Source organism: Camelus ferus, chromosome 25 (genome assembly GCF_009834535.1).
Source record: "Camelus ferus isolate YT-003-E chromosome 25, BCGSAC_Cfer_1.0, whole genome shotgun sequence".
Taxonomy (NCBI): Eukaryota; Metazoa; Chordata; class Mammalia; order Artiodactyla; family Camelidae; genus Camelus; species Camelus ferus.
The window spans coordinates 26,314,373-26,337,262 of NC_045720.1; the positions used below are offsets into that span (position 1 = coordinate 26,314,373).

The 22,890-nt window shown below is 40.1% G+C and overlaps 1 protein-coding gene across 2 annotated transcripts in view; it reads right to left on the minus strand.

Moving 5' to 3' along the window:
• Nucleotides 1-18,115: 18,115 nt before the first annotated feature.
• Nucleotides 18,116-22,890, minus strand: part of ZFPM2 (zinc finger protein, FOG family member 2) — a 427,337-nt gene continuing 422,562 nt past the window's right edge. Inside the window, exon 8 of one of the 2 annotated variants that reach the window (XM_032468099.1) lies at nucleotides 18,116-20,690. In XM_032468099.1, coding sequence (XP_032323990.1) covers nucleotides 18,193-20,690 — 2,498 coding nt within the window. In that variant the 3' untranslated portion in view covers nucleotides 18,116-18,192. The remainder of the gene's footprint in view (nucleotides 20,691-22,890) is intronic. The other variant, XM_032468100.1, reaches the window with a different exon arrangement.

The window sequence follows — 22,890 nt, forward strand, 5'->3', positions numbered from 1 at the left end:
ATAGGAACAAATCATTTATTAGATATCTATTGAAAAGACTTGATTTTTCTGTTCCTCCCAAAAAAAAGAGTACAGTGGAATGCACCATAAAATGTAGCTTTTATTTAACTTTTTACTATTAGCTTTGATTTTCAACAATCAAATTGTTTGGGATAGAATTTCAGAATGGGGTAAAATAATTCACCTGTTGCCAAATGCCCTTATTTTGGGGGAAAAAACCTCATTAAATACATATAATTATCTAAGATATACTTAATAAAGAGCTGAATCAACTCTGTGCAAACAGAATATTGGAGTCCCCCCCCCACCCCGTACTTACGCACTAATTTTTCTCCAATCAGGTATCTTTTTTTTTCTCATTCCTTGCCCAGCTTTAGTTTTATTTAGTCTTTGAGAGGAAAACTTTACCTCTGTAAATTTGCATTGAATCTATCACTCACTTAGGCTAATAGCACTTTAAATTTTTTTGCTATTGCTCTGTGGGATGAGGGAGGGAGAAATGGCCTTGGGGAAACCAGCAGATCAGTAGAAACAGGGGGGGAATCACAGAAAATACATAGAGCATTAGATCATGATGTAACCCTGATACATTTTGGAGACCAGCAATAGAACTGATAGCGAAAAATATTTAGTTAATGACTAACTAAATTAATACCAAAACGTTTTATGTTTCCAGAGGAAGAAAACTGAGATATGGGTAATTCATTCAATCTTCCATTAAACCTACACATGTCTATTAAGTGCCTATTAAATTTTAGCTACTGTATTAAATGCTGTGGCTAACGCAACCATCAGAATCAGCTCCATAATTTGCAGGGCCCAGTGCAGAATGCAAATGTGGGGCCCTTTGTTTGAAAATTATTAAGAATTTCAGGACAGTGACAGCGTAGCATCAAACCAGACTCAGGACCCTTTGAAGCACAGGGTTCTGTGTTGCTGCAGTTTCTCTGCCCAAGAAGCCAGCCTTGATGGCAGTCAAGATTTCAGACTCTGCATTCTCCACCGAGAAGATTATCTAAAAACTTAGAATGTGAAACATGTAATGACATAGAATGGAAGTAGAATTTGCCTTGGTTTAGTGGATCAGAGATTGCTCAGAAGAAGTGACATGTAGGCTAAAATCTAAAGAAATGATGTTCACTCAAAGGGAATAGCTGATAAATAAAGGTATTTAACATTATTGGGTGGCATAATGCGAAGGTGAAGGGGAATGAGAGAGGATAGTTTGGCAGATTTTATCTTTATCCTAAAAACTAAGGAGAAGCTATTGAAAGATTTCCATCTTAAAAGTAATTTAGATTACAGAGTAAAGAAGAATGGGTTGGTGAGTTTAGGAGGTGGCACTGAATGGACGTACTAAGGGAAGTTGGGGTGTTAGTGCAACGGCCAGGGAGAATTGGATCAGGGTGACGGAAGTTGAAAGGGAGAGAAGGTGAAGCAAGATTAACAGGACAATGGGGATAAGACACAGGGAGGTATCAGATCTCCACTGCTGCACTCATTTTGCTACATTGAATTTGGGCTTACAGTTAGGTCTCGTACCCCCATCCCTGCCGCTGTTCTTCTACGAGACACTGTTGAAATAGTTTTTATCGTGCACACTAGCATAGCACTTATATGTTCTGAATAAGTATTTTTAATAAAATATTTAATGAGCCAAAATTCATTCTCTTCCCCTTGCCCTGCGCTTCTAAATAACTTGAAAAGAAACTATGATGATTCAGGAAATGAACCAAAAGACACTGATTAGACTCTTGGGCCATTAGATTTAGAAAGTCTTGAAGCCTGTTCATTTAATGTGATGTTTGAAAGTGGGGAACCCCTTCTATGGAATTTAGGCTAATTTAGTTTAAAATTTAGAACCAGAAGGACCTGCTCTGGCCTTCTCTCTTCTTTTATCATTACAAAAGTAGATTTGCTAAGCAAACTGAGGTTGCAAACATTTCAAGGATAATTACATTTAGAAGAAGATAAAAACTTGTGGGTTTTTCAAATCCCTTTAGAAGCACACAATTCACACATAACATTATTTACCTTTACTAATGTTAATGACTTGTGATTGACCCAAAGCAGTTCAAGCTCTTTTATATACTTGAAAATAACTAATGATGGGTGGGCTGAAGGCAAGGAGACTGACTATGTGGACAGCTGGCCCTCTGTATCCACAGGTTCCACATCTGCAGATTCAACAAACCTGGGATAGAAAATATTCAAAATAAAAAATTCCAGTAAGTCCCCAAAAGCAAAACTTGAATTTTCCACTTGCTGGCAACCCTCTACATAGTATTTACATTGTATTTACAACTATTTTTACAGCAGTTATGTTGTATTGGGTATTTCTTTAAGTTTATGTCTACTATTTACTTCATTATTTTTTAAATTGCAGTACAGCTGACTTACAGTATTATATTAGTTTCAGGTGTACAACACAGTGATTCAATATTTTATAGACTACACTCCATTTAAAGTTATGGTAAAATATTGGCTATGTTTCCCTCTGGTGCACAGTATATTCTTGTAGCTTATTTATTTTACATATAGTAGTTTGTACCTCTTAGTCCCCTAACCCTTTCTTGCCCCTTCCCCCTTCGCTCTCGCCACGGGTAATCACAAGTTTGTTCTCTATATCTGTAAGTCTGTTTCTGTTTTGTTTTATTCATTCATTTGTTTTATTTTTTGATTCCACCTATAAGTGATAGCATACATTAGTTGTCTTTCTCTGACTTATTTCACTAAGCGTAATACTCTCCAGTTCCATTCATATTGTTGCAAATGGCAAAATTTCATTACTTTCTGTGGATGAGTAATTTTCCATTGTTTATGTATATCAGATCTTCTTTATCCATTCCTCTGTTGATATAGACACTTAGATTGCTTCCATATCTTGGCTATTGTAAATAATGCTGCTATGAACATTAGGGTGGATGTATCTGTTCAAACTAGTGTTTTCATTTTCTTCAGATATATACTCAAGAGTGGAAGTGCTGGATCATATGGTAGTTCTATTTTTAGATTTGTTTTTGGGAATCTCCACACTGTATTCCATAGTGATCATACCATTTACATTCCCACCAGCAGTAAACTAGGGTTCCCTTTTCTCCACATTCTTGCCAACATTTGTTATTTGTGGTCTTTTTAATTCTAGAGATGATTTAAAGTATATGGGAGGAGGAGAGAAAGAAAAATACCATATGATATCAGTTATATGTGGAATCTAAAAAAAATACACAAATGAAACTTATTTATAAAACAAACTCATAGACATAGAAATTGTTACGAGGTGGGGAAAGGGGGTGCAAAGGGATAAATTGGGAGTTCAAGACTTGCAGATACTAACTACTACATATAAAATAGATAAACAAGTTTCTACTGTATAGCATAGAGAGTGACATTCAATATCTTATAGTAACATATAATGAAAAAGAATATATGTATATGTATGACTGAAACATTAGGCTGTACACCAGAAATTGATGAAACATTATAAACTAACTATACCTCAACTAAAAAAATAATAATGGGGGGATGCACGTAGGTTATATGCAAATACCATGTGCCATTTTATATAAGGAACTTGAGCATCCTCTAATTTTGGTATGTGCAGGGGCCCCTGAAACCAATCCCCCATGGAAACTGTCTACAAAAAAATTAATCAGTTGATCTAGGGAAGAAATGGAATGTGTTATTCAAGCCAAATTTGAGGACTGTAACCCGGGAAGAGTATCTCAGAAAGCTCTGAGAACTGCTCTGCCCATCAGAGATCAAGGCACAGTTATGAGACAGAGGGCTGTACATCAAATGATGAATTATTGACTGTTTACATAATTCAGATTGAAGCATCATCATGGTAGGTCATGTGATCCCTTATAAGATCAAGAAGGAATGTTATCTTTTAAGGAGTCACCATGTTGATGCTAGAAGAATGTGGCTCTTCATGGGTGAGCAGGTATTCCTGCCAAGGTGGGAGGTTTGGTGGATGCAGGAAGCAGATACACAAGACAGAGTGAGGGGAGAGAGGCCGCCAAAGGGCAGAGAAGTTTTTGTGTTTAAATTTTTCTTGTCTTTACTCTAAAATATGAATTTTATTTCAGAATACCAGTGGACAATGATACTGCTTCGCCTGGGACAATCTCAGTTTATAGCTGTTTTCCCAGGGTAATTATTAATGGCACCCTATTTTACTGTCAAAACATCCCAGTTTGAATGATAAATTTCATGGTAAGCCTAGCTAAAAGAAACTTTAGACACCATTTCTTACCAAACTCTGCTTTTATGCATGAGAATACTAATCAAGAAATGTTTGAGTAACTTGAAAGCATTATAACCTTAAAACAATCATATTGTCATTTCAGGAAACTCTACAATGGTGGGTTAATTTACTAAAAACAAGAAGAAATTCTACCCATCCAAATAATGGAGACAGACTTCTCAAGAGTCTTTACTGATTAGCTTTTAGAACCTGCTATCTTATACCTAGAACTGGTATTTTAAAATGCAAATTGTGCTTAATGAATCTAATCAAAGAAGGTGTTATTTCAGTGTGCATAGATGAGTGGGATAAAAACTGTTGTCACTATCAGAAATAGTAATTTAACAGAATCACTCCCATTAATATGTTGATCTATAAAATGTGAGCTCGAACCTTCAATTTGCTATTTTGAGGTTTTTGCTGACAATTTTTGAAATCCCCTAAAGATATTTCTACCTAGGAAACTATCTTGTGATTTTATCATGCTGAATTTTGATGAGAGTATTTCCAGCAATACGTTCCTTTAAATTGTGAGTTAAAGACAAATTAGTAAAGAAACAAGGAGCCTGGGTGGCAGTTGACAGGACAGAAAGGCTGAGACTCAGAAAGATCATTGAGTCATTTTCTTGATCTCATTCTTAGAAGCTGCTGTTATGGGGAGTGATTCCACAATTCATTTCAAAAGGTGTTTGTTGATATTAGTTGCATCTCTCAGAAGCCTGACCTGGATTTTTATGGTTGTTTTTAAAATTAGGTAATCCCTTAGAAGGCTTTTATATTAGATTGTTTCTTACTTCCTGTGGGTAATAAGTATTAACTTCACCAACGCACCCTTGCCAATTTTGAAGGAAGTTGAAATTTCCCTGTTGCTTAGAGGACATTCCGTCTCACAACAGATGTTTTCAGCAGGTAATGAGCCAAATCCGTTATTCTTATCAAAAACTACATCACATCTCTCCTGGGACTGACAGTTGGGAGCATCTTCAAAATGGGCTTCAACCCTGCAGTGCCAGGTCACCTCGAAGCTTAGCAGTTTGTCTTTTAAAGGACACTAAATCGCTTAGACGTACCCAGACAATATTTTTGCTTTCCTATCTTCTTAAAATGCTGAAAAGAAAATATTTTTGTGTCTTTTTGCCTGATTAAAAAAAAAAAACTCTGAGATATTTGCTTTCTTTGAACTGAATTTGATTTAGTGTAATGGTGTTTCTAACTCAGCTCTGTGTCTCACTTTGAGAAGGAGACCTGGGTTTTATTGTTGCAAGGCATTCTTCTTTCTTGATATTGACTTGTGTGTTAGCAAAAATAGTCATTATCGAATAACAAGTATTTATCTATGAAATTGCTTGTTTCTCTGCCACTGAAATCATTTTCCAGTAGTAGGGGACAATAAGAAAACATTTTATCCTCTTTTAATTTCTAGTATAATGTAGACAGCATACTCCATATAGGTCAAATAGTTTGGGGGTCACCCTCTCCAGATGTTATAGGGTGTGCACTATGAAGAAAAAACAAGTTATTTAGCATTTTAAATTATATATCTCTTTATATATGTAAATATATATTATATAAATAGACAGACAGAAATATATATGAGGATCAGAGATATACAAGAGGATCTCATCCTTCCAGACAGTGAAGAAGGGAGTTACACTTCTTCCTCTCTTCTATTGCTTCTGCGTAGGCAGAATAACTGTAAAGCTGCATCCAAAAGCCTAAATGGAATTTTAGTATTTATTGCGTTTAACTGGAATCTGCTAACTTTGCTTCTGAGGTCCAGGCATGGTTTGTATTGTGGATGTTCGTAACAAATACAGAGCAATGGGTCCCACACCTCATGATGCTACCGTGTATCTGCAATATCAAACCACTCCAGTTTCGAGGTGAGGAAGGAAATCTAGTGACCCTGGGAACCAAGATAAATAGGGCTGTCATCCTTTATCAGATATTAATCAAGCCCAACACTTCCTCTCTAAGATGGGATCTGATGATGCACTGAATGGGTTTTCTGCTCTTACTGGAAATTAAGAAAGGAGGGTAGTTATATGTTTTCATACCTGAAGATTGTTTTTGTCTTGGAAACACCAAGTCTAGAGTCCTCTAGGGGACTTTGAATTTATCTTCTTCTTCCTTTTGGGAAAAGCCAATTCTGGAAACATCAACCAAACCTAATGGGGCTTCTTGGGCGTGATTCACCAGGTAGTTAACAGCCATTTCATTTAGCCCTCATTACAGAGATTTCTAATCATTTATTAGCCCGCCTATTCATTAATTTTCCTATCAAATACTACCTTGGGCTGATAAAAAAATAATTTGCGTTAAAGAAACACTTTCTGTCAAAAAATTGTTTGAATTTTTGTTTAAGAAAATCCAGAAATATACAGAGGTTTTTGAGTTTCTTTTAGAAGTTAGACTAAATCTGCCATGTATGCTTTTAACTGAGTGAGGTAAAGTATATGGGCCAGTGAGTTGTAATGACAACTACAGGAAACATTTGTAAGTTCGATTCCTCATTCTGCCCACGCAACTCCCAAGTGAGAGCTTCCAGTTCTTTTAGTTTCTAAGCAGTCAAAACAGTAGAAAAGCTGGATTTTCATACTAGATCAAATACATCAAAGTATTTTACAACCTAGATTTACGCTCTAGCTGTCTCTGGATGGATTGCAGGGTTTTTGAAACTTCAAACTGCCTGAGAAAAATTGTACGATTGTCTATATATTCATTTTTATGAAGAAATTTTAATCAGTTCAAAGGATTCTGTTACTCAAAAAATAGTTAACAACCACTGACACAATGGCAAACATTCATACCACTCACTATGCCAATTCCCCAGAGGATGAAAAACAAAATTGGATTTTGTTTTTCTAGTAAGAGACTCTCTAATAAGAGGAAAGAGCTAGGGAACTAGACCTGTGGGGTATATTTATGGAACGTACTAACTTGATGATAAGCCTCATTTTAACTGACTTGTTGAATTATTATCAATTTCTAAATATTCACCTTTTCAGGTCTTGGTGCCCTGAGTCCTGCCAGGTCTGGAGATCCTCAAGTTCAGGGTGCCCTGTGCACAGCAGCTCCCCAGAGCCATCTGCAACAGGAATCTCATTTTCCCAACATGCTGAGCACTCATTGTTGGGCAACTCTAATTGCTACGAAGTTTCCCTCATGTGACGCTGCACTTCCTTATCTGTTTCCTATGAAATTGTGATGAGAACAGAAGTTATCCTTCACATGGAATCGCCCCCAATTTGCCGAAGTTCCTATTTTCTTAGCTGTGACATTTGTTAGTGAGATGAAAGTTTAGTTGGCGTATCTGGCAACCATCTGTGATTAGTTAATTGAATTGTTCCCAGACACTCGATACCACCTTTGGAAGGATTTTCAGCTTGAGTGGCTGTGCCTCCCTTCTGGTCTTGCCCTGTGGTTACTTTTATTAATTTTGAAGGACAAAATACATGAGAAATTTGTCCACCCAATTTGACAGTTACCCTTCTGATCTAAACCTTTTCTTTAAAATGATCTTAAAAGTCACATTTGTTTTTGTTATAGAAATACTATTTCTTGTTCAATCAACATTTTCTCCAAAATCTTTTCTCTCCTATTTTCTCTTCTCTTTCCACAGAGGGTAGTGTTTCTCTTAGAACTTTGGCTTCAGTTGTAGAACAACAAACCAAAGTATGAAACAGTTATTAGTTGTCCTTTGTTTAATCAACTAAGAGCTTTTATTCCCCCCTAAATTAACACAGTATTTTCTTTCATTTAGGGACAGAAATTTCATCTTTGCCTGCATCTCACCAGACGTTCTGATCCTCCTCCCCGCAGTTCCCCTGCCGTCAGTTTTCTGAATGTCAGCCATTCCTCCCCGTCGCTCGAACCTTTTGTCGATGCTGGACACAGAACTCACCTTGCCTACTGAAACTATACATCGCCTTTTCCCTTGGCACTTGTCAACTTTTAGTCAGTTAAAACAGTGTTTTTCAAACTGTAAGCTGCAATCCATAAACAGGTCATAAAATCAGTTTATAAGGTCATGACTAGCATTTTATAAATGAAACAGAATTGCCTAGAATAGAGTAGATAGAATAGAAAATATCAGAGTGTGTGTAACAGTAAGGGGAACACCTATATTGTGAAACTTTTTTTTTCAGTTGTGAGAAAGAAAAAGAGACTGTGTCCAGGGTCCCCAGGTACAATATTTTTCATACCACTGGCCACAGCCAAAAGCGCTAAGACACTGAGTTTAAATTTTGGAACTAGGGTGCTATCTCCCCTCCATTCCACAGAGAGGGACTTAAACTCCTTAAATCCAATGTATCAGTGATTTGTGAGCTTTTATGCATAGAACTCCTTTCCAATCTAGTAAAATGTCCTTTTTCCCCCCCAGAAAGATGCTAAAACAAGCTAAAAAAAAAATCAGAGTGTGGCTCCCAGAAGCTTAAGGGTTGCTGCCCTTATAATTATTTGGAATTTGTTCCCAATTCTTAAGCCTTTAATTTTACCCAACACCTTCCATTTTAGTCCATATTCTTTCTGTACTTGATTTTCTATCATTGTCTCCATGTCTTCTCTCCCTCATCTTCCTAACCACCTGCTTGCTTCTCCAAGCATAAGACATTTTCAGACTCAAGCCACCTGACTGGACCTCAGTACAATTTCCCTCCTTAGTTCTTTTTAAAAACCTGCCTCCGGTGTTGCTGACATATCTAAATAGAAGGGCATTTCTAGCCTTCCTAATCCTTTGCCTTTCTTCCCTTTGTCCTGAATAAATCCTGATGGATAATGAACAGTTTTGCACACACCAGGCAGGTTCTGTAAATATTGTCTCTATAAAAAAGGAGTTATTTATTCTTCACAACCAGCCATCCAATAATGCAGATATGCGTTATTACTGAACTGACACACTGAAATTCCCTGGAGTTTGACAAAATGAAAACAGGTTGCACTGGCTCCCCAAATCCTAGCAATGGTTAAAAACTGCATTTTCATGCAAACATAAATTAGCAGTGGAATTATGATAACTGATTACCTCCACCAAATGCACACAGATCATTTGTAATCCTGCCCTGGAGTGCTGTGGAGCTGGCTCATTGCATATGCTCACAGCGTTTGTCAGTCTATTCAATCACTGCTACTTCCCGTGGCAAAGTGTACAGGGGCGTTTAGAAAACCAGTATGTCTCTATTTCCCGAAATCTACTATTAGGGTGTAGCGTCGTCAGTGCAGAGCACTGCTGCTTCACAATAGGAATAATCCTGAGCGTGTATCTTCGTTTTATTCATCTTCAATTTCTGTTTGACAGAACTTCATGCTGCTGGAAGATGTTACATTGACAGCTGAGAGATAATTTGTTTTTAATCCAGAGAACAAGAGCCACTTGGGAAGTGACTATAAATGTCCTCTGGGTGTCCCGGAGACACGCCTCATCCCCGCCCTAGGGGGAATGCACCTCTGGGAAGGAAACAACTTTGATCAGTCAGTCTCTTTGGAAAACAGCAAGAGAAACAGATTTCAGTGATTTCTCCATGAGTCGTGGGGTCTGAGATAAAGGGAGCCCTTCCATTTCCAAATCAGCTCGCAAGCGGCAGCAGCTCTGTCATTCCTCCCAGGCAGAGGTTTTCAGCGAGGAACTGAGAAGAGAGTAAGGTTTCCCAACAAGCCTCTCTTTTCTGTCTGTATCGTCATGTAAATCGTGTGTGAAAGGTGGTCTTTCCTGTAACAAAGGTGTCATCAGCTTTCTTATTTCCAGCCCTTGTCTCAGCTGCCTGTACCTGGTAGATGTCCTGTTAAAGATGCTGGCCAAGCCGGCCTGATGCTTCGGTCTTTAGAACTAGAGTGTTCTCCTTGGGTCCATCCTTCTGCCTTCCTCATTTACGTAAGTACAGAAGCTTTATCCTCTAACTGAAACCTGTTCCCAGGGTCAGCCCTCCTGAGTCTCCAGAAGATGTTTCACTAATAGTTTGGAGACATTTTCCCTTCTTTCCTGGACCGTAGGGGCACAGGTTCCTTTTCCTATGAGGTAAATCACTGGCTTCTTATTCTTTCTTTCTATCAATTAGTGGCTCATCACCTAAGCTATTACAGCGCATATATATATATATACTTTACTTATGTATTACTAAATTCATGTATGCACAACACTAAAGTAAATCAAAGGTCTTTAAGGGCCAGGATGCTTTTATATTTGTCATCTTTGAAGATATATACATACATATATATGTCATGTATTTGTCATATATACTAAATATATATTAAATATACATATATTTGTCATATACACAGAATATATATGTACATATATATTTGTCATATAAGTGTATATATAAATGTGTGTGTGTGTATGTGTGTGTGTGTGTGTGTGTGTGTGTGTGTGTATGAGGCTGGAGGTCTTCAAAGACCAGGACTCCATATTCATCCTCACGTCCCCGTATCCAACCCTGAATGACACACAAGTAAGATTAATCAATAAGATCAGTAAATACATGATGAACTGAACAGAGCTAACCTCTGCACAGTCGCCTCTCCTCATTTCCACTAGCCGGATTTTACTTACACATGTCTAAGTGTCTTAGAAACCTTTCCTCACTGATGGACCAGGTCTCTTGATGGATGACACTGGTGTCCTTGGTTGCCTCACCTGATCCCCTGAAAAGTGCCTGGGTATCATGCTGACTGTGTGACAACATGGAAGCTTTCACAGTGATGTTGAACCCTGCAGTCTCGTTTGGGGGTGCTTCTCTTTCTTGCTCTGAAAACAACCACCTTTCTTACTTCTTTCAGGTCCTTTAATGGGCCAAACTCTCCCTGGTTGCAGGCCTATTAATATGTGTTTTCTCTCCTTGAAACACTCTGATGTATGTTTTTTGTCATCGAAGATCTACTTATACTTTCTTGCAGGAGAAAGGCCCCTCACATCAGAGCTGTAGATTATTATTTATATTATATCTTAACCTTGGGAATCTATGTTCCTAGTTCAGATCCTGAAATACATTTTTTTCAACATATGCATTTTAAGTACATGCTGTATCACACAATGAAAGAGCAAAAATGAAAAAGAAGTCCCAAATAATAGACCAACGGCAAGAGACAGGCTGACTGGTGATGGCCAGAAAGCAGAGGCTCAGAGGCAGAGAGAGCGTTAGGGTCAGAAAGTAGTCAAGCAAGGGTTCCAACCCTCTGTCTCCCCAGCAGAAATTCCCTATTGAGAATTTCTCTACCCAAAGCTAACTGGACACAGGGTCTGTCTCTTAAAAATCTGGTCCCCAGTGCCCATCATGAAGCTTATGTCAGAGTAAGAACTCAAAATTAGAATGTAATCATGAATGAATGAATGAATGAATGAATAAGGGAATGAATGACTGAAACATAAATAATTTTGAAGAACACAATATTGAAATCAACTAGTAACATTTGCTTTCCTACTGTTTCTGTTTGAGATTTGCGGCATGCGGCTGGCACAGATGGCCCTGAGACTGCAGCCGTCTACATATTTACTCCGCTCCCCCTCGCTCTCACTCTCTCCCCACGCCCACCCTACCCCCAACCAGGAACGGTCAGGAATCACAAATAACTCCACTACTCCCTTAAGCATCTGCCTCTGATCACAGTGTGAGTCCACCAATCTTGTAATAGACTCCACAAGTGTTTTCCTTGGGTTAAAAAACTCATCAAAATTAATACTAAATTAAAAATGGGAAAGTTCACAGTGAGACGGCTGTCATGTGTAAGTGAAACGAATGCGGTCTGGCAAATAATGAGTTCTAAAGTTCTTCTCTATTCTCTAAACTATGTATAAAGAATAAAAAGAGGGTGAAAGGAACATCTTCCTATTGCCACCTATCAAATAAGGCCAGCGTAATTTGTAAGTTGATAACAAACTTGCCTTGTTTGTATTATGGACAATCCTCCTGTTGGGCTGCTCCCCGCAGGCCTGCAAGCCCTGTATTTGCCCAGCCTCAAGCCCGAAGAAAAGAGCCAGAAGTCAGCAACAGAGATATCAGAGGCTTAATGGATTGGGAAATCTTGCATGTCTGAAGCAAGGTCCTGGAGTGACACCCCACCCACTGTGCATGGCAGGCAGACCATGGCAGTAGTCTCTGATACCAGGGGAGAGGGAGATTGCCAGTTATAAGGGGAGCTGACGTCAGGTTGCCTCGTCAGTTACCAGGGAAACCAGCAGAAGAGCATGCCTCTCACCACCCCTTTGATAAGCTATCATAGTGGAGAGGTTCTGATCTAAAGATTAGAACAATCGCTAGCTGGGGCTGGGGGCAAGGATGCAGGCATTTACTATTAGGCTCTATGATTAAGAGGGAAGGTCAGTCAGGCAAGTAGGGTGTGGGTGGTGCAGGGACTGGTGGAGCAAGGGCTGCACAGAGAGCAAGAGAACAGACATCTTGGGTAGCCCGATCTTCCACTTCCAAACTGAAATCGGTGTTGAACTGAAGAAAAGAGCTACAGACTTGGGGGGAGGGTTTAGCTTAAGTGGTCCTTGCATACAAGGTCCTAGATTCAATCCCCAGTACCTCCATTGAAAAAACCAACTAAATAAATAAACCTAATTACCTCCCCCCTGCAAAAAACCAAAACAAACAAACAAACAAGAGCTACAGACTTGAGTGGAATCTTAGTGGTTATTGAATTCAGTACGAATGAAGCATTCTGGGGCCTGGGGCACAGGAAATAAGCAACACTGTAGGACTGAGGATGTGGGACGACTGCACAAAAACGTCCTCCCCGTAATAACTATGGTCTTCAGCCTTGTCACTCAAAGCGGTCTGCACACCTGCAGCACTGGCATCACCTGGGAGTTTGTTAAAAATGCAGACTCTCAAGCCGCTCCCCAGTACTACTAAATCAGAGTCTGCAGTTTAACAAGATTCCCCAGGTGATTCGTATAGATGTTTGAGCGGCTTTGCTCTAAATCACAGCATTCATAGTGTCCACTGAGCACAGATTAATTCACTTCAGGGTCACTTTAGAATTTATTATCCAGATTGGGACATTAGTGAGTGTGAAAAAGGAGTGTTAAAAGAATTATAATTTTATACTTAAAAACATTTAGTTATTAAGAAATAAGTTAATTCTTATATGCAAGTGGATCTGTAAAACAGTTGCAGTTACAAACCACCTTTAAAAATAAAATCCTTTCTAAAAAATTGAAATAAAACGTATCAATGTATACTAAAGAAAATATTATTTTATGATTATGTTATGAATGTTAACATAAGTGCTAGGTTAGAGTCTGATATATTAGTGTGAACTCTATTTTAAAATATATGTGGTACAGAAATAAATGTAGAAATGTGTGCAGAACCCCTGGAGGGAGCATAGTCCTGCTGACACCTTGGTATCAGACTTCTGGCCTCTAGAGCTGTGAAACAATAAATTCCTGTTGTCTTAAGTCACCGCGTTGGTCGTAATTGTTACAGAGGTCATTTGAGACTGACACGCCCCCTTCTCCCTACCTGCAGAGAATGTTTCAGCTAGACTTCAGTGTATCAGAGAAAGAGAAAAATTAGCTGGGGTTTTAGCTGCTTGCCTTAGTATTTCCTTCTGCTTTAGTGGAGAAAGGAACATGATGAGTACAGGGAATCTGAAAACAGGACTCACGTCTCTGGCTCTTACCATTAACTTTGTAACTTTGGGTTCTTAAAATCTGGTACTTGAAAAAATCTGACCCTGAGTTTTGCCTGAAAATGAGATGGTTCCTCCACCTGATTAAAAGATTTTCAAATATGGTTTACAGATTGCATTATGACTTAATTTTTAGTTTTAATTTCAACATTAAAACACGTATCTTGGGCTGCACCTTGCTGGCCTACAAGACCTATGCTCGCTTAACTTCAAGACTGAAGAGCCCAGAGTCAGCAACAGAGATATCAGTGGTTTAAAGGATCGGGGGAGCTTACATGCCTGAAGCAAGGTCCTGGAGCGACTCCCCACCGTGTGCAGGCAGGACAGGGCAGCAGTCTCCACTCCTGGGGGCAAGGGGAGGTTAGCAGTTACAGGGGGAATTGATGTCAGGGTTGCTCATTGGTTACCAGGGAAACCAGCAGAGGGGCACGCCCCTCACCACCTCTTTGATGAGAACAATCACTACCTGGAGCCTGGGGCAAGTACTAGGAAGATCAGCGTGTGAGTGGGATACAGGTGGGGCAGGTATGAGGGGATGTACAGAGAGCAAGAGGACAGCCACCTTCAGTGGACTGACCACACAACATATGCTGAATTATTTGAAAATTGTAATAGTTTTAAATGCTCAAATGTGTTACATATTAGGTGGCAGCACTTTGAAGGCCAACTGTGCAATAAATTCTGCGACCAGAATGTATCTGTTTATTTTGGTGTTGACTGCATTAGACAGCTTCTCATTCTGTCTCTGCTCAATTGAATGATTCTCAGTTGTGCTCGAGGGAGGACAACAGAGAATACCCTAGGGCTGCTTTGCCAAAAAACCCCGGGCCCACTCTAAGATAGTCTGATTTGGTAGGTTTTCCTATTCTGTAGATGGTTTAATACTATAGAACCTAGAAACCATGGCTCTTTTTATCATCTTTCCCCCAGACCATGCAACCCATGCTAATATTCTCACCTGCATGTTGTTTTGTTGAACACGGAGCACTTTTATCAGTGAGAGCTGAAGATGTTTGATTTCTTCTTTGATTTGGTCTTCAATATCTGCAGTTTTGTAACCCATACCCAGACCTGTCCTTCTCCATTCACCTGGTGGAGACACTCACTACCCACATTTGGGCCATCACTACGCCCTTCTAATGTCCCTCTCCCTGACATCTAGGCCTCATACTCCCTCCATCACTTCTCCTAACACAATTTACATTTCGTGACTCTATTTAAGAAGCAAAGTTCAAAGCAAGCCTATATATCTCAGCCTGGCCTTCCAGGTCTTCTGACACCAGATTCCTATTTATACCCCTTATTTTCTTGAACATTCCAACCTGAGCCCCTCTTCTTTTAAAAAAAAATCGTGTATTCACTCTACCCTCACAAGTATCATTTACAATGCTCTCTACATGTAGAAATACCTCTATCTTTCTCTCTACTCTGCAGGGTCTGGGTTCTGGTCCAGATGTCACTATTTCAGCCTTTGCCATCTATTTCCTTGTGTGAATGGCTATTAGAGCTTATTTTCAACTATACAAACAATACTTGAAGTATTCTTTTAGGTATAGTACACAGATATTTCAGGGCTCCCAAAAGGACAGGTAGCTTTCCTTATCACTTTATCCCTCTTTCTAGACCCTACCCTATCCACAGCCCTTCCCAACTTCTTCACCCCATATCAGTATCCCTTTTTCTTTTCGTCTTTCTATTGTACTTAGCCTGACTCAGGCTTCACACCCTGCCCTAGTTTACCATTTAGTGTTTCCAATCACTGTCACATATTGGATACACCTGCACAGATTTAAAAAGCTTCCCAGAACCCAGAGAGGAATTTTCTTTAACAGAGCTAGTGTGAGGCCCAATGTATCAAAAATACACATACGTTGGCATTTATAAAATGTTCCCTAAGTGATTCTAATGAGGGGACAGTGTTGGGCTCCAGTAAACTGAGTCAGATTACACCTTTAGAGAAGCAATCATGTATTATTCCTCTTTGCTTTCATCCTCAAAATGGTGCGGACAATCCTAGGTGGTCAATAAAAATACGTTGATTGACTGATTTTCTTTCTTTTCCTTCCTTTCCTTCCTTCCTTCTTTCCTCCTTTCCTTTCCTTCTCTCTCTCTTTCTTCTTCATTTTTTTAAAGAGAGAAGAGAAAAAGGAAGAAGCTGGGGGAGAAGTCCTGTTAAGAATGCCCAGTCTTGCCAGTTCCCACCTGAGAACGGAGCACGTCTTCATGAACAGCTGTGTAGATCCCAAAGTATCTGGTATTTTAAGAGATTGCTGCAAAAATCTATTAAGCATATCAGGTCTGTTCACCTCATTGTTTAGTCACTGCCTGAAATGGAAGACACCAGCTAAGGTCGAGTTTATGTTTAAAAATAGTTATTCTCAACAAGCTACTGGAGAAAAGTTATTGAGAACACAGTATTTTCTTGTTGTTTTGTCACAGTATTTATATGCTATGTTTGGGGCTAGCACCTTAGGTTCATTATGTTACCAAATCCAATAAGGATAAATAATAGTGCATGACAACCTACCTGCAAACAGCGCATCTTAGTCACAGATGAGGTAATTGCCTTTCCAGATCGGAGCGCTTCTCAAACTGCAGTAGACTGCAGTCTATCCTGATTGGCAACAGGCACCATCTTGCCTACTGAATGAACCACATCTCAGCATTGCTGGGTAGCCCACTAGGCCCTCCATGATCTAACCCACGTTATCTGCTGTCCACTCCCCCTCAACATGCAAACCCTTGGACTATACAAATGAGCTGTGTGAAAACTAGTGTCTTTTACAAACTGCCAACATGAAATTTGTACATTTTTACTCATTAGAGTCACTTTACCAAACCACTTCACTGCTCCTCAAAATGCAAACCTCTCTCTCTGATAAACTCCATCAAAAAGTTGGGTGCATTTGATCAAATTTGATGCCAATTCTTACAGTACACTTTGTAAGACTTTCAGACATTCATGAAATTATTCTTTTTCTGTGCTGCAGTGGTGGTGGGGGGTAGAGAACAGAAAGATAGTGCTTATTATATACAAATAATAATGATAATAATGATGAACTTTTCTAGTTTGCATAGAACTTTTCTAGTCTCTAGCTCATTTTAATATAAGTTATATTAACTGGGTGCATATAAAGGACAGTCAGCCCCTTTACTGGTTTGTCATCGTGTCACTACAGCTATCCAGTACTGTTCTGAACCTATTCTTGTTACAAAGATGAGGTATATACGGTTTCCCTTGAATTTTAAAGGAAAAAAAGAAGCCAGACATCTCCAACAATCTGGAATTTTATTCCATCCATATACATGCATAGTAACAACATTTGTTGAGAAATTATTTCTATCAGAAGTAGAACATTATCTCTGTGATCACCAGGTGCAGTATTGCTACTCTTCTATTTAAATAGATCTTATATATGAATTAAATTCATACTTGCAGCATTGAGTTTAGGGTTTTGATTGAGACTGTGCCTTTCAAAAGATAAAACTGATTAATACTACCTCATTACTTAACAATACTGCTTCCAGTAATTTTGTTCATTCTTATAAAGTATTGCATTTAACAGCAAAGGTTTAAAAATTGAGAGAGCTGCATCAGCGAAAGAAAATACAAGTACTATACAAGAAAAAAATTGCCATCTTCATTTAACATACATGTTTAAGATTAAGAAAATGGACAGAAACATACGGCTACATACAAATGCAAAGCCTAGTGACTAAGAGACTGTATCTGCTAAAATATAAAGTGCAAACGGAGCCTGATTATCCAAGAATTGAAATCTTAAGGCGAACTTAGAGCATGTGTATTTAGAACATCTTTGCAAGTTATATTTTAGCATATACATATATCTGCAACAGCATATAAGAAGAAATCAAGATACACAAGTGCTTTTGAAGCTATTTCTAAAATGCTCTTCTGTATTGTTTGTGACTATTTTCTTTAAAAGCTACTATACAGTGCAAACCATATGTGCTACACAATAACTATACAATAACATTACAAATGACTTTAATATAAAGTTTTTAAATAAAAAATAACATAACCACAGCTATGAATACTGCTGGTAAAATAAATTAATTTTTTTTTGTTTTGAAAATGGCACCAATAATACACTTTACTAATGGACTGTAATGAAATTATACCTCAAGTCTTCGACTCAGCCATACTGAATTATCTCCTGATTGCCCAGATGTAATTCAAACAGCTTTTTGTTTTTTGTTTTTTTGTTTTTGTTTTTTTCTGGACTGGGTAGAACAACATACTAAACACTGGTACCAAAGATGACGGATGTTTCTTTAATTTCGTTATTTCATTTGACGTGTTCCGCGGCATGTGATGAGCAATAAAACTTCTTGTGAGTTATAAAGTTTGAGAGGTTGTTGAACTGGATGTCACACAGCCGGCAGTACTTCCCACTGGTGGGGGCCTGGGTGGAGCCGTTCACACTTTTCGCTATACTAGACAACTGTTCCTCCGCGGAGGGAATTCCCGGTGAGACGTTCTCGTTGGTGGCCAGTGGGTTCTCAGAGATCCAGGAGGGAGACTTGTGGCCATCTTCAAGCGGAGGGTTCTGAGAAATGTTCTCTTGCTGTGGGTTGGCGGCAGGTCGCTCGTCTTGCTTCAGTCCACCGTTCACGATGACCATGCCTCGATTTTTGGGCAACAACGGCAGGGAATCTTTCTTGGGCACCGCGCACCCATTGGAAGAAGCCTGGCCTTTGGGAGATTCATTTCCCTCGTTTGTGCTTTGCTCGACGTCAGCGTTGTGGATGACAAGAGAACCAGAAATATAATCACTTGGCTTTATTCCATAATACGGAGAAAGCTGGTCGGCGGCGGCGCCTTTTGCCTTCTTTATTGCTCCGGGGTAAAGGCATTGTGGAAGAAACAAATGTTTGTTTTCTTCTTTTGTCGCGATGAGCTGGGCAGCTTCGCTGAATACTTTCAGACCCTGCAGGGTTGCTAAGTGGGATGAAAATAAGTTTCCATTGGGGGAGGGCTGCTTTAGATTCCCATTTTTTTCACATTTTATGATGCTTCTTTCATAGCTGACATCAGGGCTGTTTCGTTCGCTCTCAGGATTCGGAAACGCTTTGCTGTCGAGAGGACCCAGGTCGTTACGCTGATGCGCAGTGACCGGGCAGAAATTCTGCTTGTGGGCCAGGTAGTTTTCTACCTTGTTGAAACTGATCTTGCACACGGTGCACTCGTGGTAGTCCAGCAGCCTTTTGGGAGACGTGGTTGTCCGCTCAGACTGGGATAAACACTTCTTGCTGAGGTCGATGGGCACGTCCATCTCTAGGCAGGGAACACTGGAGTGAGTAGTGTCACATTTAGAAACCGGAACACATTTGTTAATCGTCAGGGAAGTTTCCAAGTGCTTTGAGACAATTCCTGGAAAGATATCACATCTTGGGTGGTAGCACTCTCCCAGCCCTTCCGTGGGTTCTTGAGTGGAGGTACAAGGACTGCTGAGGTTGGCTACGTCAAGAAACCGCTGCTGGACCAGCGGAGGCCTCTGCTCCTGCTCGGGCAGACACATCTCGTACATCTTCCTGCGCTTGCGCGTGCGCATGGTTCTCTGCATGGCAGGCACTTTGTTGGAAGCGGACCTCTTTAGTGGAGGGTCGTGCCGAGTAGCACAGTAATACTGTTTGTGGACCATGTACGTTTCGTGCCGGCTGAAAGTAATGTTGCAGGCTTCACAGGTAGTCTTATTTGGGTCACTTTCCCCATCCACTAAGGGGACACTGGGATTCTTCACATCAAGAGGTTTTCCATTAATTTTATCATCATTGCTGTTGGGGGTGGAGAGCTTCTTGGCTTGAGGGGAAAAGTCCTTGTCGTGGCCCTTCCCATTTGGCCCAATTAAATCTAACACAGTGGAAGAATTGATGCAGGATGTCTGAAGAAGTGGGTTCTCAGGATCAGCAGAATGAGAGGCTGGATTGAGAAGGTTTATGGAGGTTTGGCCCGTGTTGGGACTCACGGCCTCAGGCATCTTTTCCGAAACCCCAGGGAACTCAGGGGACTTGGCCATCTGCTGCCATCGGCTGCTGCAGTAATGTTTTTTGTGCACTAGGTAATTATCCAAATTATTGAATGTTATGTTACACTCAAAACAGGTAGCCCCCTTGGGCATCAGGGGGCTGTAAATGACGGGAGGGTAGCTGCTACTTCCGTGCCTCAGTCGCCGGTGTACCAGTTCAGACATCTTGGCCAAGATCTCTGACGCTTGAGGGACCATTGTGATATCCTGGGGAAAAGCAAACTGAGATAGAAAGGGTCCCACAGGAAAAGAAGGCCCAATATTAGGCTGAACTGGAGATGAGGCGAGTCTTGGACTAGAGGGCTCAGACTTTATTTTCGTGTAAGAAAAGCTTTGTTTGTTTGCTGTAGGCTGAATCTCCGGTCTCTGGTTAGTGAGAAAGAGCTGAGTCTTTTTCTCACACTTGTCCAGCTCTGTGTCAGAGCTCGCATCTTTAGTCTGCATGGCCTTTTGGCTCTGGGGGAGTTCGCTTCTGGTCAGCAAGTCTGTGGCTGGCGGTAAGCCGTCTTCGGTTCCACTTGGAGAGTGTTCCAGGTCACTTTCTCTCGGAAGTTTGCTGCCAGGGACATGGAGCTCCTGGTGCTGCAGTAACTCCCTCTGAGTCTGGAAGCCGAAGTGGCAGTGATTGCATCGGAAGGCAGCTTGAGTGAGATGGGAGAACAGGTGTTGGTGAAAGTTGATCACAGAATCAGCAGTATAGCTACAGACGGTGCATTTTAGACTAGCACCAGGGGGGAGGAATTCTTCCATTTTCACTCCTGGAGAAACATACGAAGTCAGAATACTGAGAACCACACATACTGGTTTTCTATTGATATGAATCATTCCTAATGACCTAATGTCTTCAACACAGCAGAAACGAACTGAAATCTTTCAGAATCTCATTTGTGATATTAATTTTTCTTTCTTGTGACATCTTTCCCCATGTGTGATATAATAACCGCGCTTCATAGTTTCCAGGGCACTTTCCTGAGTATCATCTCATTGTAGCAGGAGAGTCATCACTGTTTCAATTTTACAGGTCAGGAAGCAAATTCAGGGAGGCCAAAGGAACTGATTGTAAAGCTATTCAGTGATGGGCCCAGCCCAAACTTCAGATTTTAGAATTTTTAATCCAGTACCCTTCTTACCACAACACTATGCTCTGTATTAGGAAGAAACAGGCATTCCTTAGAGTTGATACTGATGACCTGTGTGCAAACCAAGTAACTCAGTGCATTTAGTGCACTAGATTAGGTCTTCACTTAAAAGAATACAACTAGGAACCATTTTGCAAAGTAATTAATAACTTCAATAATTTATCTTTGGTATAAATTTAGAATGTTATTTTAAACTGAACATGGTTTATCTCTATCCAGGGCTGACAGTCAGCTGGTACCAGTACACTGATAGAGTCATTTAGGACCAACACCTATGCTGATCGATCACTGCCTGTTTCTAGCCGGTTATTAGCACTGACTGGTGGATGAGCCTCAATGCAATATTGTAATTTACAAGAAATATGTATTTGGTCATTCAGATGAGCAAAATATGTTTCTCATATATGTTTGGTCTTCATCCTTGGTTCCTGGCTCACAGCTTCTAAAACTTTTGGAATTTCCTGTGATAAGAGTGATAAAGGTGTCTTTGTTATGTTGATGAGGTGACTTTTGGAAAGCCCTCAGGTAAGCTAAGGATGGGAGCTGGTTACCAGGAGAATGGACCTTGTGATTGGAGGGTTGAACTGTCAGTCTTCTCCACTTCTGGGAAGAGGGGCCTAAAACTAAGTTCAACTGACCTTGGCCACTGACTTGATCACGCGTCAGTAGTGAAGCCTCCTTAAAACCCCGCAAAAAACAGAGTTCAGAGAGCCTCTGGATTGGTCAACATGTGGAGATTTGGGGAGACTGGTAGGCACGGAAACTCCTCGCCCTTTCCCCAAACCTTGCCCCATGCCTCTCATCCATCTGGCTGTTCCTGAGTTATATCCTTTTATAATAAACAGTAATTTAGTGAGTAAATGGGGTTTTCTGAGTTCTGTGAGCCACTCTAACAAATTAATCAAACCAAGGGGGTGTCTTGGCAAATTCTGATTTATAGCCATGGGTCAGAAACACAGCAGACTGAAGTCTGAACTGGGGTAGGGATGGGTAGCCAGTCCTGTAGGACCAACCCCATAATCTGTGCAGTAATCTGAGTAGTGTCAGCGAGTGAGGTTGATTGCAGGACACCCACCTGCTGTCTGAAGAATTACTTGGTGCGGGGGACCCCTCCCCCTGTGGATTGGAATTGGGATCCAGATACTTTTACTCATTAAGGTCAACTCTTTTTCCCATTTGTTGGTATATGGTTGAACCAGGTTTGGATCATCCTCTGCACTCTAGACTAAAATGAGAATTGCCCCTTATAAGATGAAAATATACCAGTCCTATACAGGTAAAAGGGGACTTATATCTGTCTCTTTTTCTCCTTAGCTAATCCAATACTTTTTTTTTCTTTTGAGCTGGAAATATCCTTCTATCTCTATTTTTGTTTTGTGCATGACTTTACTCACCATGTGAGACACCAACGTGTTTCTGCCTCCCCTGCATAAAGATAGCTCATTTGTAGGGAAAGGGAAGAGAAGAGAATGGGTAGAGAGGAAATTGCCTATTTTTATAGGTATAAAGACGAAAGCTTGCATTGTACTAGAGCATGGGAGGCTGGAGTTAGTTTTCTTAAACTGAGTATGTATTTCAGTTTTAAATTATTCAACCCAAGCAAAACCAGCATAGGTAGTCACCTAGAGTTGCCTTACAAGTTTTGTATTCTAGATACTGAAGAACTGTGATGCCCAAACCTTGGTTTGCCCTAGCCAAGAATGTTCTAAGAAATATCTCAAATTAATATAATCCTGTACATTTGATTTATTTCAGTTATTTTTAAAATATAGGAATTGGAATGCTATGTGACGATACTAACAACAACTGGGCATACAGT